General features: G+C 37.3%; 1 protein-coding gene across 1 annotated transcript; it reads right to left on the minus strand.

Annotated features, from left to right (window-relative positions):
* Nucleotides 1-11156: 11156 nt before the first annotated feature.
* On the minus strand, nucleotides 11157-13888 carry LOC114826506 (patatin-like protein 2). Its single transcript, XM_029106897.2, has 7 exons — nucleotides 13468-13888; nucleotides 12861-13042; nucleotides 12564-12753; nucleotides 12279-12440; nucleotides 11888-12190; nucleotides 11602-11774; nucleotides 11157-11489 (listed from the first exon to the last, which is right to left on the minus strand). The coding sequence occupies exons 1-7, from the start codon at nucleotides 13600-13602 to the stop codon at nucleotides 11408-11410; spliced, it is 1227 nt and encodes a 408-aa protein (XP_028962730.2). The 5' UTR covers nucleotides 13603-13888; the 3' UTR covers nucleotides 11157-11407.
* Between the last annotated feature and the right edge of the window lie 4927 nt (nucleotides 13889-18815).

Genomic DNA, 18815 nt, shown 5'->3' on the forward strand with positions numbered 1-18815 from the left:
CTTTAAAATCAATTCTTTGACGGGTCTATGAGAAACAAATTCAATCACGAAATGGAGTCAATCATTAGGTCAGGGTTTCCCACATTCGGAAGAAAACTATTCCAAACAAAAAAAAATTAAAAGAATAATCTAAACAGTAAGATGGATCATTTGCCCCCAACTTGACTTTATTACAATAATTTAAATATCAATAAAATTAATTACAAAAACAAAAGAGTCATGAATTTTTATCCAAAAAACAAAAGCAAAAGAATCATGGGTAGTTTGGTCATAGACTCATAGCTAGGGCCATATATCAGTTAGGATTTGCAGCATGTCCAACGGGTAACCTTGCAAGGCGAAGCCACTTCTTTTCAGATAATAGTTCTGAAAATATGACTTTAACCCCTCAAACTCAATTTCTTTCATATAAAACCCGACATAACATTTTTACTCGAATAAAACCCAATGACTAGACTTCACATAAGCAAATTCATTAATTATGACATTTTAAATTTTTCGAATGCCTAAAATACCCCTTTTTGCATGTTTAATGTGCACAATTAAACATATGCAGATTTTAAGGAGGATTAATGATTTTACAAAAATAAAATAATAAAAAAGGCACAAATATTCTAAATGCATTGCATGTTATATGAATTTGGTTGATTCATGTTTCTCTCACTTCATAAAATTTGCTTCTAATTTGATATAGGAATTAATTTGGAAAGTTTTCTTAATCTTAATAACAATTTTCAATTTAAATATATTTTTTAATGAAATAGTCTATCTTTTAAAATATTTATCAATAAAATAATGTACCTATATATATATAATTTTTTTTTTGCCAACTATAAATTTTTACCATAATTTACCTATATAATAATGTACCTGTTATTTAATCTTTACAACACTAATGTATCTTAAAAAATAATTTACTTATTGTTTAGTTTTAGCAAAAATAATTTACCTACTGTGTATAATTGGTGAAGCTAATGATGTACATATTGTTTAATTTTTTAAAAATTAATGTATGTACAAAAATAATTTATCTATTGTTCAAATTTTAGGATAAAAATTTACATGTTTTTATTTAACAATAATGTATCTACAATTTTATTTTTGTATGAATATAACTTACCTACTTTTTAATTTTATATGAAACTAATTTACCTACTGTGTCAGTAATGTATCTACAATTTTACATACAATATTTACCTTCTTTTTTTTTTCACAACAATAGTGTATCTACAATTTTGTTTTTGTATGAATATAGTTTACCTACAATTTAACTTTTCAAAAAATGTATCTTCTATTTTATATTTTACTATCATATATATGTTTCTGTGTTCGCAAAATAATTTATCTAAAGTTATATAGTTAAGAGATATGCTAATGAATTATATTAATTCATTATTAGACTGATATAAGAAATTGTTAAAAACGTTAGCCATAATGGTTGGCTAATAATGGTTGTATGAGAACAGTTATAGAAAGTTGTGGCATAAATTGTAAATAACTTATATTAATAGGTTACTTATTTTCTTATGTGGTAATTTATTTAAATTTTGGGTTTTGATTGAATGTTTATTCATAGGTGGGTTTTTATCTGAAGTATATGAGTTGTATGGGTCTATATCTAAACAACCCATAATAGTTTTGCAAACCTGCAGAATCACAAGTTACAACTTTCTGTTACTACTAAAACTCTACCTCAGAAATTATGGAAATTTATATCTGGTTTTGGTAATTGATATGGTGTACCTAGTTAGAGCCTCTTCATTGGACTCGTGTTTACAAGGCTCGACCCTGCAGTCTCCAAATTAACTGGTTTTTTTAAAAAGGCCTTCACCCACTTTGAGAAGATCATCAAAATTCTTCTTATCGGCTGTCCACAGAAGATACTTGTCCTGTTAATGTGCCATCCTGCATTTTTATTTAATCCGTTCAATTGTCTTATTAAAATTAATATACATATATATTCCATGCATAGTATTAAGTCGTTAACTCAGTTTAGAACCTGTTTTGGACTCCTAACAATTAAAAATGCTTATGATAATGTTTGGAGTATATATAGACTAAACGTTTTTTAGAGAAACACTTGAATTTTTAATAGAATTTTTAAACCTTACGAGCAAAACTATTCTTACAAAAGAGATTTCAAATGAGCCTTAACATAATGTTTTTTGTATCAATTTCATTTATAATCAAGGTAGTTAAATAGTAAATGTAATCTCTATGTGCAGGATTATATTTCTCATATTTTTATGAGAATTTGTTGACTGTTTGGCATGGTGTTGATCACCCGGAGTTCATTGGTGAGGGGCGTGCTCTATTTATTTTAATAAGAAAATGGGGAGAGGCGTGCTCTCAAAAAGTGTAGGACCCTTCGCCTTTGGGTTTACGGGAGGAGATAATCTCTCTTAATACTCTATTTTTCTTTTTTTTCTCTATTATTTAAAAATAAGTTTTCAACAAAAGGAATTGTAAATTGAAGATCCTTTATCTCATCAATGTAAGATGTATTTTCAACACGTCTTCTCACGTATGACGCATTTTCAAGCCTAGCACGTGGATAACATAAATTGGGTGACGTAGAACATGTGTGGCCGTTGAGCTTCATATGTGAGACAACTTGCTATGATACCATGAAAAAAGTTGAGGTTTTACTATAAAACCAATTAACAAAATGATGAGCCCAATTACTTAGAAGCACATGCAAAGATTCCTCCTCCCATCAATGTGAAATTTATTCTCAACAAATCGCCCATAGTCCATGGGCTTTATAGGGAAGAAATCTTCACTCCCATTTATTATTGTCTTTGTCACTTCACCAATTGCAACTAAAGTCTGGAATAAGATAAAAAATAATGTTGGAAGTCATTTTATTAACCAAATAACGTTTAACCTGTTAAAAAAGGTCTTGAGTTCGAATTAATTTGTACATATACCGGATTATTCGCAGCCACACCTCCATCTATAAGGTTAAAATCTTTTACATTTCCTTCTGAGTCAATTGTTTCAAAATAGTGAGCTGGGAGAAGTAGGTGCAGCTGAGGTTGCAATGCATATGTCTTAGAGTAAAGTATCAAAGCATGATTTACTTTTCACTTGAGCGCCCAAGAAAAGCAGATATTAAATTCAGTTATATATCTTCTTTTTTTGTTGCTATAAACAGGGGAAAAAATAACAAACCTACCTCATAGCTGGAAAATATAGTTGGTTGGAGCTGTTTTATGTCAAATGTGGGAATGACAACATTCGTCAATGTCTGGTGCAGTTTTCTAAAACCAAGTTACCGCCCGGCCAAGTCATGTAGATACTTCCCATCCTATTTTGGCCGACAGGGCTTTGATAATCTTATTCATTTTCGGAAACAATGGACAACTGTTGTTTAAAACGTTAATGTTCATATTAGAAACTATATATGCCGGAAGAGAAGGTTTTTATTTTCGGTTAAGAACAATATGTTCTGTATCAATATTAAAACAAAAATTGACATGAACATGTAGACATTACTGTTTCTGGGGGGGGGAAGATTTTGGGGCAGTGAGTGAGGTAGAAGTCCGTAATATCCTTGGCAGCAAACACCGGGCGGTTGTTCTCATCTGGGGTTGCAAGCATAGCAGTCACTAGACCACCAGTGCTTGTTCCTGCAATCACATCGAAATAGCCAGCGATTCTTGCATCCTCACCATCCAACTTCTAGGTTAATTATAAACATGAAAATCATTTTGTACCTAATCATAAATTGTTTACTAATCTCTGTAAGATAATAGACTGGTAGGTGAGACTCCAAGCATAAGACTGGTTGGTTATGATGTGACGCCATATTGGAGGATTAATAAGAAATGCACTAAGCTTGGCCAAACTCAAACCCCGTGATATGATCATGAACTGCCTACCCTTAAAGCAAACCTCCATCAAGCATGCATCTAATATTTTAAGCTTATTATTAAGGTTATCAAGTTCTTCTGTGCAGCTGCGTTCAATGAAGCCACATGATGATAAGATTCCTTGTCAAAACTGTATGCGTTATATATAGTTCGATTCGTATAAGGCGGCAATGTACATTAGCAGCAAATTAAGAAGGTCAATTCGAAGGCCAAAAGTTGCTACTGTGATTGATCTATTGGCCAAAGCATTTGTAAGAAATAAAAAATTGGCCTACCATTCAATTATGTCTGCATATAACTTCAACTTGGTGGTAAAGTAATGCTGCATAATTTAATCAAGTTCTACATTGTCATGATATTTTCGTATACTTTGATTTAGGGCGTATGTAGTATTTTGTTGTCCTGTCAGTAACCTTATACTTCAGCAATACTATAATCATTGAATGATTCTAATGCTCCTGTCAACAAGGAAGAGGAAAATAGTTTGGTTCTTTTTTTTACACTGTATATATCACACTGCAGTTCAGAAAATAAATTTTTCCACAAAATTGTCCAGCTGAATTGAATGTGTCCTGCAGTAACTTGGAGATATATGCTTCTCTTTAGCAGAACACGTGACTGATATACATAAATTTGGCTCCAATATAACTAAAGTGAAAATTAACTTATCAGTTAGCTTTGTCTGAACTTGCTGAAGTGATGATTCAAAATTACATGTCGTGAGTGGTAGAAACTTCAGTGGTTTTTATAGCATATTCTGTGCATACATATTTAAAGCACACTACACCGCATTGAGTTGGATGAATTTTATATAAAAAAATTGAAGAGCAAAGAATCACACAACGACTCTATTAGATGATTTGTTCGACAAGATTTGAAGGATGCAACAATAAATAATAAGATTGTTGAATTGTAATCTTGTCTTGACCCAAAGATAATGGATCCAGCCAATGCATAAAGAAAGATCCATGTACATGCTAGAGAATTCTAGCAAAGTTCAAGTTGGTGGAAGAGTCTAGAAGAATGGTGAGGATTCCACCAACATACAAGATTAGTGTAGATAATTCTAGCTTAGGAAGGTAGTGGAATTATCTAGATATCTCAAGAATGATGCTCCCATGCTTCTCCAAGGTTACATCCATGCCTATAAAAGGAGAAGGCATCCACACCATTTGTAGTAACCAAGAGAGCAAGTAGTAAGAATAAAAATTTTGTGTAATACTTTGAGTGTTCTTTCTTTCTCTTGCCTATCAATTCCGCTGCATTACATTCTTCTTTGTGAGATAAACATCTCTAAAGTAGTGAAGTCTTTTTAAGCCCCAACAAAGTGGTATCAGAGCTATGGCTAGCAACGCTACAACAACCTTCCAAGTTCCAGTGCTCAACAACAACAACTTCGATAATTGGAGTATCAAAATGAAGGCCCTTTTGGGAGCACACGATGTATGGGAAGTCGTGGAGAAAGGCTACACTGAACCAGAAGATGAAGCTACTTTGTCCCAACCCCAGAAGGAGAGTTTGAAAGATTCAAGAAAGAGAGACAAGAAGGCTCTCTACCTCATCTACCAAGCATTAGATGACAATGGCTTTGAGAAGGTCTCGAGTGCAACCTCTGCCAAGCAAGCATGGGAGAAGCTTCAAACCTCTTACAAAGGAGCTAAACAGGTGAAAAAGGTTCGTCTTCAAGTATTAAGAGGTGAGTTCGAATCTCTACAAATGAAAGGGTCTGAAACAATCTCCGATTATTTCTCAAGAGTCTTAGCTGTTTCTAATCAATTAAAAAGAAACGGAGAAAAGTTAGAAGATGTTAGAATTATGGAGAAGATACTACGCTCGTTGGACCCCAAATTCGAGCACATTGTCATGAAGATTGAAGAAACTAAAAACTTGGAAGAAATTAGTATAGAGCAATTAATGGGTTCGTTACAAGCATATGAAGAGAAACATAAGAAGAGGCAAGGGAATGATGAGCAGCTCCTTAAGACGCATGTTCAGCCAAAGAAGAAAGAAGAAAGCTTCGACAACGAGAGAAGCCAATACGAAAAAAGTCATGGCCGAGGTCGTGGACGTGGGCATGGACATGGACATGGACATGGACGTGGTTGGAACTTCAACAACCATAACAACTACGAAAGAGGAGGAAGATTAACAAAAGGTCGTGGAAGAGGACGCTCGAACTTGAGGTATGAAATCTCAAGTTCAATGCTATAATTTTCAAAAGTTCGAGCATTATACTTGGGAATGTAGAGCTCCAAACAACAGACTTGATGAGAAGGTCAATTATGTGAAAGAAGAGAAAGAAGAGAATGACGTTGTGCTACTAGCATGCAAGAACAATGATGGAGACCAAGACTATACATGGTACCTTGACACCAGCACCAGCAACCACATGTGCGGAAGAAAAAGCATGTTTGTAGAGCTCAATGAATCGGTGAGTGGCAACATTTCTTTTGGAGACGAATCCAAAATACCTGTAAAAGGAGAAGGTAACATCCTTATTCCCCTGAAAAATGGTGGTCACCAATTAATTTCAAATGTCTACTACATGCCCAATATGAAAAGCAACATTTTTAGCTTGGGTCAACTCTTATAAAAGGTTATGATATTCACATGAAAAATTATAGCCTTTTTCTTAGAGATGACAAAGAAAGATTAATTGCCAAGGTGAAAATGTCAAAGAATAGGATGTTTCCTATGAATATTCAAAATGTTGTTGCAAAGTGCCTCTAAACATGTTACAAAGACACATCCTAGGTTTGGCATCTTCATTTTGAGCATCTTAACTTTGGGGGACTGGAGTTATTATCTAAGAAGGAGATGGTGAGAGGTTTACCTTGTATTAGTCACCCTGACCAGTTTGCGAAGGATGTTTACTTGGAAAATAGTTCAGGAAAAGCTTTCCAAAGGAGTCGACCACAAGAGCCCAGAAGCCACTCAAGCTCATTCACACCGAAATGTGTGGTCCAATAAAACCAAGCTCTTTGGGTAAAAATAATTATTTCCTTCTCTTCATTGATGATTTTTCAAGGAAAACCTGGGTATATTTCCTGAAGCATAAATCATAAGTCTTTGGAGAATTCAAGAAGTTCAAAGCCGTTGTAGAAAAGGAGAGTGGTTGTAAGATCAAAGCCATGAGATCTGATCGAGGAAGAGAATTCACTTTGAAGGAATTTCAAGAATTATGTGAAGCCAATGGAATTCGTCGACCTTTGACAGTTCCAAGATCCCCTCAACAAAATGGTGTGGCAGAAAGAAAAAATCGAACTATCCTCGACATGGCTTGAAGCATGCTCAAAAGTAAGAGATTGCCTAAGGAGTTGTGGGAAAAAGTTGTAGCATGTGCTGTCTACCTATCCAATTGGTCTCCAACAAGGAGTGTATGGGGAAAGACCCGCAAGAAGCATGGAGTGGAAGAAAGTCAAGTATTTCTCATCTAAGAGTTTTTGGAAGCATAGCCCATGTACATGTACCAGACGAGAGGTGAACCAAGCTCGACGATAAAAGTGAGAAGTTCATCTTCATCGGATATGATTCAAATTTAAAAGGCTATAAGTTGTATAATCCGAACAATGGGAAGATGGTGATCAGTCAAGATGTGACGTTCGATGAAGAAGGAGATTGGGATTTTGACTCTCATGCAAGTGATCTCAGCTTCTTTCCTCAGTTTGAAGAAGAGAATGAAGAAGGGATGATGAAGCAAGCAAGAGAGGTCCAACAAGAATCCACTACTACACCTGCTTCACCAACATCAACCAATTATGGTAATTCACCAGCATCAGCATCGTCAAGTGGAAGCCTAAATGAAAAACAAATACCACGCACAAAAAGTATACGAGATCTCTATGAGGTAGCTGAAAGACTTGATAATCCTACACTTTTCTGTCTCTTTGCTGATTGTGAACTAGTCGACTTCCAAGAAGCAGTGCAAGATACTAAGTGGAGGAAAGCAATGGATAAAGAAATTGAAGCAATCCAGAAGAATGATACATGGGAACTCGCTATTCTTTCGAAAGGACACAAAGCCATCGAAGTCAAGTGGGTGTACAAGACAAAGAAAAATGACACCGGAGAGGTCGAAAGATACAAGGCGAGACTAGTGACGAAGGGCTATAGTCAAAGAGTCGGAATCGACTATGATGAGGTATTTGCACCCGTTGCTCATTTGGAAACGATACAATTACTAATTTCTTTGGCAGCTCAAAACAAATGGAAGATTCAACAAATGGATGTGAAGTCTGCCTTCCTAAATGGAGTTCTTGAAGAAGAAGTCTACATTAAGCAACCGTCAGGCTATGAAATCAAAGGGTGTGAAGACAAAGTTCTGAAGCTAAAGAAAGCCCTCTATGGGTTAAAACAAGCCCCACGAGTATGGAATAGTCGCATTGACAAGTACTTTCAAGAAAACAACTTCACCAAGTGTCGTCATGAACATGCTCTCTACATCAAAGTCAAAGATGGAGATATTTTGATTGTGTGCTTATATGTGGATGATCTAATCTTCACCGGGAGTAATCTAAGCATGTTTGAAGAGTTCAAGAAAGTGATGACCAAAGAATTCAAGATGATCGACATCAGGTTAATGGCATACTACCTAGGCATTGAAGTCAAGCAAAACGAAGAAGGCATCTTTATCTTTCAAGAAAGCTACACAAAGGAGATACTGAAAAAGTTCAAAATGGACTACTGCAAGCCCATAAGCACGCCAGTGGAGTGCGGAGTCCAACTAACCAAGCATGACAAATGAGAAAGGGTAGATTCAACATTTTTCAAAAGTCTAGTTGAAAGCTTGCGCTACTTCACTTGCACAAGCCAGATATTCTTTATGCCGTCGGATTAGTCTGTCGCCACATGGAGAATCCCACAATTACACATTTGAAGACCGCCAAAAGAATTCTTCGATACCTTAAAGGTACCATTAACTTTGGCTTGTTCTATTCAAGTTCCGGTAATTACAAACTTGTTAGATATAGCGATAGTGATTGGGCAGGAGATTCCGACGATAGAAAAAGCACTATTGGATTTGTTTTTTTCATGGGAGACACTACATTCACATGGATGTCGAAGAAGCAATCGATTATCACACTATCTACATGTGAAGCTAAATACGTAGTTGTTGCCGCATGCGTCTGTCATGCAATTTAGCTGAGAAACTTGCTGAAAGAATTAAGAATGCAACAAGAAGAGCCAACAGAGATCTATGTTGACTACAAGTCTGCAATAGCTCTTGCAAAGAATCTAGTATTCCATGACAGGAGTAAGCACATAAATACCCGCTATCACTACATAAGAGAGTGCATTGCAAGAAAGGATGTGCAAGTGGAATACGTGAAGTCACAAGACTAAGTCGCCGACATATTCACCAAACCACTCAGGCAAGAATACTTTGTCAGATTGAGGAACACAATCGGCATCACAAGACAAGATTAAGAGGGGATGTTGAATTGTAATCTTGTCTTGGCCCAAAAGATAATGGATCCAACCCATGCACAAAGAAAGATCCATGTACATGCTAGAGAATTCTAGCAAAGTTCAAGTTGGTGGAAGAGTCTAGAAGAATAGTGAGGATTCCACCAACATACAAGATTAGTGTAGATAATTCTAACTTAGGAAGGTAGTGGAATTATCTAGATATCTCAAGAATGATGCTCCCATGCTTCTCCAAGGTTCCATTCATGCCTATAAAAGGAGAAGGCATCCACATCATTTGTAGTAACCAAGAGAGCAAGTAGTAAGAAGTGAGAGTGTCAAGTAAGAAGTAAGAAGAAGCAACAAAGCTTCTAAGAGTGTTTGAGTGTTTCCTCTTGTACTAAGTTTGTGTGAGAATAAAAATTTTGTGTAATACTTTGAGTGTTCTTTCTTTCTCTTGCCTATCAATTCCGCTGCATTACATTCTTCTTTGTGAGATAAACATCTCCAAAGTAGTGAAGTCGTTTTTAAGCCACAACAAAGATTGCAGTATATTCACGAGATTAATGAGTCTGCAATATCTCCAACATATAAAGTTTCGTTAGCTATACTCCAGTCATTTACTGAAGGAAAAACGAGTGCAACTATGCACAGTAAACTACAAGAAAGTACATATAAGGAATACATAATCAGAAAGATATGATTTCATAATTACACTTTGCTGGAAATCTGGGATTGACCAGATTTGTCGGAATTACTTCTTCACTCCAGTCATTTATTGAATAAAAAACAAGTGCAACTATGCACAGATGAGTGAAAAACTCAAATTCAATGAATAAAACAGATAGATACTCCTGAAGTAACAATCTACGACAGTTAATTGGTTAGAAAGCTAAGCTTGAGAATAAGCTGCAACTAGCCTCGCATTATTGCTGAAAACTCACACTTGCCGGACTGTACAAGTTAAGTTAGGAACAATATCAGTGTTGATTAGTAGTGTACCGCAGACCCACCTCTCTGAAAATGCAGGTTTTGTTAAGAACCAGAGGAAACCCATCCCTAGTTACTCATCTGTAATGCTTAAGATGCTATTAAAAACCAAAAAGATAGCCATCCCTAGCTAGTGATCCATGCTCAATGTTTTACTGATCATTATGTTTAAATAATTAATTTTTGTTCATGTCTGATGCTGTGCTTTTTTTTTGGTGGGGGGGGGGGGTGTTCATTTGAAAAACCTAAAAACAAAAAGGGGAGCTTGTACTTTCTGACTGCTTCATATATATTGATGCCAATAAAAACCAGTTCTTCCACGCATTTGGTTGTTCATGTTACTATAAAAAAATGCTCTAAATTAGTTAGTGCAAACCCTAGAGGCCAAGTTAGATGGTAGCCGGCCTTCTTCTTTAATTTTGGCCCTCTTCTTTTACCAAATATGACTTTACCCCTTTATTTTAAAGTAGCTGCGCACTTAAACTAAGCTTGTGGACTTGTTGGTAACAGTCACATTCCAACTTGACTAATTCAAAATTATATTAATATTGTCTCATTCCAACTGACCAAAGAGTCAAGTTAATTTGTGACAACGTTTCCAACAGGGATGTATCTACAATTCTGCATGCAACATTAATACCTTTATTACAGAGAAAAAAAAACCCTCAAACCTTTTGTTTAAACAACAAGGAACAAAGTGCCAAACAAGAAAACTTCTTAAAGTTGAATGTTGTAATATCACTCTCTAGAGAATATACTAAAAAGAGTAGGTGAATTTATGGTCGTTTTATCGAAAGAGCTCCCAAAGGTCTCGCCACAAGTGCGTGCACAATGTAACACAGAAATATTGGTGATAATTTATAGACAAGTAGACACGGAAAGGAATTTTTGCTTGCAATATACTTTTAATTTTAATTTTGGTGAATCACAACAAAATAATAGAATTAAGGAATACATTTGCAACCCCACCGGGGATTTATTCGATTACATAAAGAATATTAAAGAATTTAGTATGTTGGATTATTGGCTCCTCCCATACCTAAAAACTTACAGACATTGAATTTACTACTTGAACAATATACTGAATCAAAGAATTATGAGCTGTGTACACAAAGATTAAAATGTGTATTTGATGATCAGTTGGGTTTTGCAGTACATTGACCCTGTGGCGACTTTGCAAGACGAAGCCACTTCTCTTCAGAGAGTAGTTTTGCAAACCTGCAAAGCATAAGTTACAATATTTAGATTTTGGATGAATTAAAAATCAGAGTAGATATTAGCTTATAGAACGTGGAAATATATATTGGGAATTGATATATCATCTGTACACCTTATAAGAGCTTCTTCATTAGTCTCATGATTACAAGCTTCGAATTTTCCTGTCTCTAAATTAACCCTAGAAACAGGTTGTTTCAATAGGCCTTCACCAACTTTCACAAGATTGTTCAGATTCTTCTCTGTTGCTATATCCATAGAAGATACGTCCCCATGCAGCTTGTCATCCTGCGTATTATTTTTTTTCATTCAAATGTAATTTGTTAGTAAATCTGAACCTTCAACCTTAGTCTTGACTCCAATAATTATTTTATGCATATTAGTCGAATATATAAGTATACCTGAATTCGAAGGTAATTTTTCTCCGAGTGAAGGGCTTGGAAAACCACAGAAAGGTTCAGATCAACCATATCAGCACTTGCGTGACTGAAAACATTGATGATCGGTGTCGAGCCTCCGCTGGTTAACCAATTCAATAAGCCCCATTTAGCTGCATCATGGGCATCATATTTCAATTCAGCTTTTGGTAAGCCAGTTCCTAATGATATGACTAGATATCGTCCATAATCCATAGGTTTGATAGGAAAGAAGTCCGGGCTCCCCCTGATTATTTGCTTTGTCACTTCACCAATAGCAACTAAAGTCTGAAAATTGTCTTGAAGTTATTTTCCTGAACAATATTCATTCTAAAAGAATCTAATATTCGTTATTTGATCCATTTATAATATGTACCGGATTATTTGCAGCCACTCCACCATCGATTAGGTTGAATTCTTTAACATTTCCGTTGTGGTCCTCGGTTTCAAAATAATGAGCTGGAAGATAAGTTGGTGCTGCTGAGGTTGCAATGCATATGTCTGAGACTAAGGCATCAAAAGATGGCTTATGTTTCACCTGATCGATCGCCCAAGAAAAGTGGATATTATAAATCAGCGACAGTTATATGTCCAGCAAGGCATGTAAGGGTAAAATTAAACCTTGAGAACAAACCAAATAGGTGAAGAGAAGAAAGTGAACCTCAAAGCTAGAAAAGATTGTTGGCTGGAGATTCTTTATGTCAAATGTAGGAATGACAACATTAGTCAATGTCTGGTGGAGCTTTTTTTCACCAAGCTTTTGCCTAACCAAGCTATGCAGATACTTCCCATTGTACTTTGGTCCTGTTAGACTTTTGATAATCTTCGTAATATAAGGAAACAACCAACAACTGTCAATTATTAAACCTAAGATTAGAAACCAGGAAGAAAGTATTTATATCCAGAAACGTTACAATATGCAAATTAGTTATATCAAAGTTATGCAAATTAACATTACGTATTCTGGGGGAAGATTTTAGGGGTCTCAGTAAGGTAGAAGTCCTTTATATCTTTGGCAGCAAATACAGGACGGTTATTCTCATCTGGAGTTGTTAGCATGGCAGTCACAAGACCACCTGTACTTGTTCCTGAAATCACATCAAAATAGTCGGCAAGTCTTGCATCCTCACCATCCAGCTTCTGCAACATGATCAACAAAAATATAGATTAGTAATTAAATTGATATACGACATTAATTCCTTTTGCAACAGTTGTTAATAAAATATAGAGTACTAGCATTATAAGACAGATAGTTAAGAAGTGAACTGGATAACCATACTACGCATGCAAGGTGAAGATGACCAAATATGTATACTAGCACGTTAAAGTTAAAGCATCGGACTCAAAATTGAATGGTAACGTTTGATTGAGAAGTCTTGAATTTTATGTCTTGTGATGCAAGGCTTAAAAAACACACAGTGAGGTTATGCGTATATCCTCAAAAACTAGCAATGCATACCAGATGCATGATTTGCACATGAATGTTTTTTGTGAAATGCAAGTCGTAAAACATTTATATCTAAATATTCCCCGCATGAGATTAACCTAAGATATTCATATTCTACCTGAAGCTCAGATTCTAGGAAAGCAAGGATGGTTCCTGGGATAAGTCCTCTTATTCCACCCCCATCAATGCTTAGAACAGTGATTAGGTTTCCATAAGTTGGGGGCTGAAGTGGAATGCTAGTGGTTCTTTCCATGTCACTTGAGAGTTTTGAAATGCTGCTGTGTATATAAAAGGGAGCTGAAGAGAATGAGTCTGAACTTAGAAAATGCTTTAGAAAAATAGCTAGCTAGAGTTCTTTGGTGAGTTTTCATTTAAGAGAAGTATAGGTATTTATAGACTCCCTACTACACTCATTTTCCAAGCGATAACCAAGTCAATGGATTACATACCACCCCCAAAAATGATCAAATAAACAAGAATGTCAATATGTATGCAATGCAAAATTTTGACCCGGTTTGTATATTTCTTGGATATGGTCTGAGTTGAACGCGGCATCTTTTCTAAACAACAAAACGATATATAATTAACTAATTGTTCATATCTAGTCCAGCTGTGCCCTGTGTGCTAGAGAGAAAATGTTCATTGCTTCCCTAGCTAGGTCATGGACAAACATATATATTTGAGAATTCAAGACTTGTAGGTGAGACTCCAGGAGAATTGTAGGTAAGAGTGATTATTAGGTGAAACAACTGAGATTAGAAAACATAAAGGAAACAGCTTGTTAGGCCAAACCTCTGCTCATGAAATTTGCCTAACATCTAAAGTAAACTCCATCAAGCAAACTAGTACTGCTTTAGATTTGTAATTATTAAATCAGTTTCTTTTGTGCGGCCAACACACTATGAAGGAATCATGATAAGATTGATGCTGCATTCAAAGGTTTAGTAGAATATCATATCATATATAACGCGCTACAATTAGTTTGATTCGCAAAAGGCGGCGATAGCAGGTTTACAAGGTCAATTAGGATGAACAACAGTGGAACAGAGTAGTCAAAATCATGCATGATGATAAAAAGAGATGTATGGTATCTCAAGGACATGTCCATAATTTAGTCATATTCTATGGTTATATGTGTCTCCTGTACCTTGATTAGGACGGAAATTATTGACCTATAACCTATCCTGCAGTATTATCTTGTTAACATTATGGATCTGGATCATCATTGCATCATCTTCTACAATTATACAGTATTCTGGATACAGGGTAAAGAAAAACATTTTGCTCCATTTCTCATTGTCCCATACCGTATAGTTTTTCCCCTGACTATAAATTTGGAATTTTTTACTGGTCATTCATTTCCTGGCACCTTCCCTAAGATAAAGTTTTTAAGTGATCAAAGTTTGCAAGGAAACTAAATCAGGGGGGTAATTAGCTGTTAGAGGCTGGCTGAAGCTAATCCCTCCAGCTTACTTCCTCATCAATTAAGAATTCACTGCATTTCTAATCTTATCCGGATACAACAGAGTTCTGTAATCTTTGTTCTGGTGCGTAAATAGGATGGCGGCTTCTTATAGCTGTATTGGATACTCTTGCATACGTACAAAGATTTCTTTTCTACGTTAAGTCTGATTCAGGCTTTTGGCCTTTTCATCATTTTTCCTCATATGAAAACAGCTTCTACTTAATTATTTGTGCCCTAGGGTAACCGGAAGACATAAGAATGCTATGTTGAAATGCTAATTCAAGATATATACATGCATAAGCAGTCCAAATTAGTAAACGCGTGTTCAAATTTTTTTTCTAAGATTCAGACAATCCATGATGAACGAACGAGAAAGAAAAGGATGCACAGATGCAAAAATATGGTAAGAAAGTATGGTTAACTGAGTCTGCAAAACTATACTGTTCACTGTTGACTCAGTAACATATGTTTTTCCTCCACCAGGTGGATGTCACGCTGAGGAAAAAAATGTGTATCACACCGTACTAAATGATCAAACTCCGAATTCACAGTCCATGGAAAATGTTTGACAATTAGTTCTTCTGAGAATAAAAAACCTTTGTTTTTTTTTTTTTTTTTGTTGTTAGGATTTACACATGATCTTTATAGATTTGGAGAAAGCGTATGATAGGGTCCCAAGAGACATTCTTTGGAGGATTTTAGAGAAGAAATGAGTACGAGTAACATATATCCAAGCTATAAAGGATATGTATGAAGGAGCAAAGACTGCCGTAAGAACTCATAAAGGACAAACTGAAAGCTTTCCCATAACTGTAGGATTACATCAAGGCTCATCCTTAAGTCCTTATCTTTTTGCGTTGGTAATGGATGAGTTAACAGGACATATTCAAGATGATATTCCTTGGTGTATGCTTTTCGCAGACGATATAGTGTTGATAGATGAAACTCAGGAAGGGGTAAATGCAAAGCTTAACCTTTGGAGAGAAGAGTTGGAATCTAAAGGTCTTCGCCTAAGCCGATCAAAGACAGAATATATGGAGTGCAAGTTCAGTGCAAATGGAGGTCAAAACGAGTTAGGGGTGAGGATCGGAGATCAAGAAATACCAAAGAGCGACCGTTTTCGTTACCTAGGATCTATCTTGCAAAAGAACGGAGAATTAGATGGAGATCTCAACCATAGAATACAAGCTGGATGGATGAAGTGGAAGAGTGCATCCGGCGTGTTGTGTGACCGCCGTATGCCACTGAAGCTCAAGGGAAAATTTTATAGGATGGCAATAAGGCCGGCGATGCTGTATGGCACAGAATGTTAGGCGGTGAAGCATCAACACGTACACAAAATGGGTGTAGCGGAGATGAGGATGCTTCGTTGGATGTGTGGGCACACGAGAAAGGATAAGATTAGGAATGAGGATATCCGAGGTAAAGTAGGAGTAGCCGAAATTGAAGGAAAGATGAGAGAAAATCGGTTACGGTGGTTTGGACATGTGCAAAGAAGGCCTACTGACGCTCCGATTAGAAGATGCGACTATGGGACAGAGGTTCAGGGCCGAAGGGGTAGAGGAAGACCTAGGAAAACTTTGGAAGAGACTCTAAGAAAAGACTTAGAGTACTTGGATCTAACGAAGGACATGACACAGGACCGAGCACAATGGCGTTCTAAGATCCATATAGCCGATCCCACTCAGTGACTTGGATTTTCCAAGTCTCCAACCGAGAAGTTTTCCTCACTCATGAAATTAAGGGAACACTACCTCAACCTACATGCTCCACTCACAAAGCTTCAACAAAAGAAAATTCAAAGAACTTAGCGAAGAAGGCTTTGATGTATTTAACACAATACGTTGAAATGAAGGAAAGCTTATTTATTGATATCCCCGATAAGCTACAAATATGTACATATACATAAGTCAAAATAAATAAACAAGAGGGAGCCTTCACAAAGGTTGCTTAGGAGAAGTCTCAGCAGTCGGTAGAGCCCCAGAAAGAGAAGGCACCGGAGGGGGATCATTCGGAGCCTCAGTACTGGACAGAACCCTAGAAGGAGGAGGCATCAGAGGTTGATCATTTGGAGCTTCATTACGCGGTACAGCCCCAGAAGACGAAGGCAATAAATGCCTTTGGAATAAACCCACAAATCTCTGATGATCAAGTAAAACCTGACCATCAGATTCCTTCATCTGGTCAAGCTTCCTCTTCATGTTTGTAGCATAGTCATGTGCGAGCCGGTGCAACTGTTTATTCTCATGCTTGAGCCCTCTAATCTCCTGTTTGAGACTCATCACTTCAGCCGCCAATGATTCAACTTGGCGGGTTCGAGCAAATAGGCGTTGGGCCATATTAGACACAGAACCTGCACACTGAACACTGAGAGCCAGAGAATCCTTAACAACTAACTCATCAGACCGTTTGGAAAGTAGTATGTTATCTTTGGGAGTGAGAAGGTTCCTGGCCACCACCGCAGCGGTCATATCATTCTTCATCACGGAATCCCCAACGGTAAGAGGACCAGTAGGGGAGACGAAGGATGGACGCCATATGTTGTCAGGAGAAGGCGGGGCTGCCTCTTCAACAAGGTTCAAGTCAAAACAACGGTTGGAGGGGCCAGACATTTTCAAAGGTGTTGAAGAGAGAAGAGGTCGGACAAATCAAGATCTTAGAAGTGCAAGAATGGAGCTTCTACTGGTGGAGATTCAAGTGTGCTTTGGAACTTAATGCCAACCCCTATAAAAATCTGCACTCGACGGAGCTTTAGAAATCGAAGAGGCGCCTGCTCAGAAATCGAAGAGGCGTTTGCTTTCTCAAAAGCAAGGCTGCTCAGATACCACTAGGGTCGATCTCAGAAATCGAAGAGGCGCTTGCTTTCTCAAAAGCTGGGCTGCGCAGAGACCACGAGGGCCGATCTCAGAAATCAAAGAGGCACCTACTTTTCCAGCCTTGTCAGCACCTGTCACACGCACACTCAGCTTTGCGGAAATTATGGGCATTCGGTCGAAGACTTCTGGTGAAGTAGAAAGCACATGAGTTTTACTGTTCAATCACCCACTTCCCACACGCAACAGTAGCTCATGGGTACCACATATAACTTTGCCAAAGCTCTCTGCCAAAGTTGAACACGTGAAGCTTGCAGCTCCCACTACATCGCTCTGACCAAGAAGGGTAAAAGAATAGCAAAGAAACAACACTAACAAAGTTTAGACACATAAATTTTGAAGGTCTAGCTACCATATTATTACCCACAAGGGTAAAGGAACAGTACCACTGCTGGATAATTGGAAAGTCCCTGTGTGTCAACCTCTGTGCTTCATGGCAAGGTAGACTAGCAAACATGCCCAACCTTTAATCACATTTGAGAAAACACTCCCAACAAGATTGCTTGCTCCAAAATCGAAGAGGCACCGTCCTCCGAATCTCGAGAGCCAGACTCCCAACATGACTACTTTCTCAAAAATCGAAGAGGGTAAAGGAACAGTACCATTGCTGGATAATTGGAAAGTCCCTGTGTGTCAACCTCTATGCTTCGTGGCAAGGTAGACTAGCAAACATGCCCAACCTTTACTCACATTCGAGAAAACACTCCCAACAAGATTGCTTGCTCCAAAATCGAAGAGGCACCGCCCTCCGAATCTCGAGAGCCAGACTCCCAACATGATTACTTTCTCAAAAATCGAAGAGACACCGCTCTCCGAATCTCGAGAGCCAGACCCCCAACATGATTGCTTTCTTAAAAATCGAAGAGGCATCGTTCTCCGAATCTCGAGAGCCAGATCCCCGATAGGATTGCTTGTTCGAAAACCGAAGAGGCAACACTTTCCCAACTTCAAGAGCCGGATCTCCTTGGATAAAGCTGTCTGTAATCTTCACACGCAACATCAGCTTTCCAGATACCACAAATCACTTTTTCAAAGTGCTCTGACAGCGTTAAAACATGTGAAGCTGACAGCTCCCACTACCGTGCTATGACCAAGTAGGGTAAAGGAATAGCATTACTACTTGTTGTT

The sequence above is a fragment of the Malus domestica genome, chromosome 08, assembly GCF_042453785.1.
Source record: "Malus domestica chromosome 08, GDT2T_hap1".
NCBI classification, from domain to species: domain Eukaryota; kingdom Viridiplantae; phylum Streptophyta; class Magnoliopsida; order Rosales; family Rosaceae; genus Malus; species Malus domestica.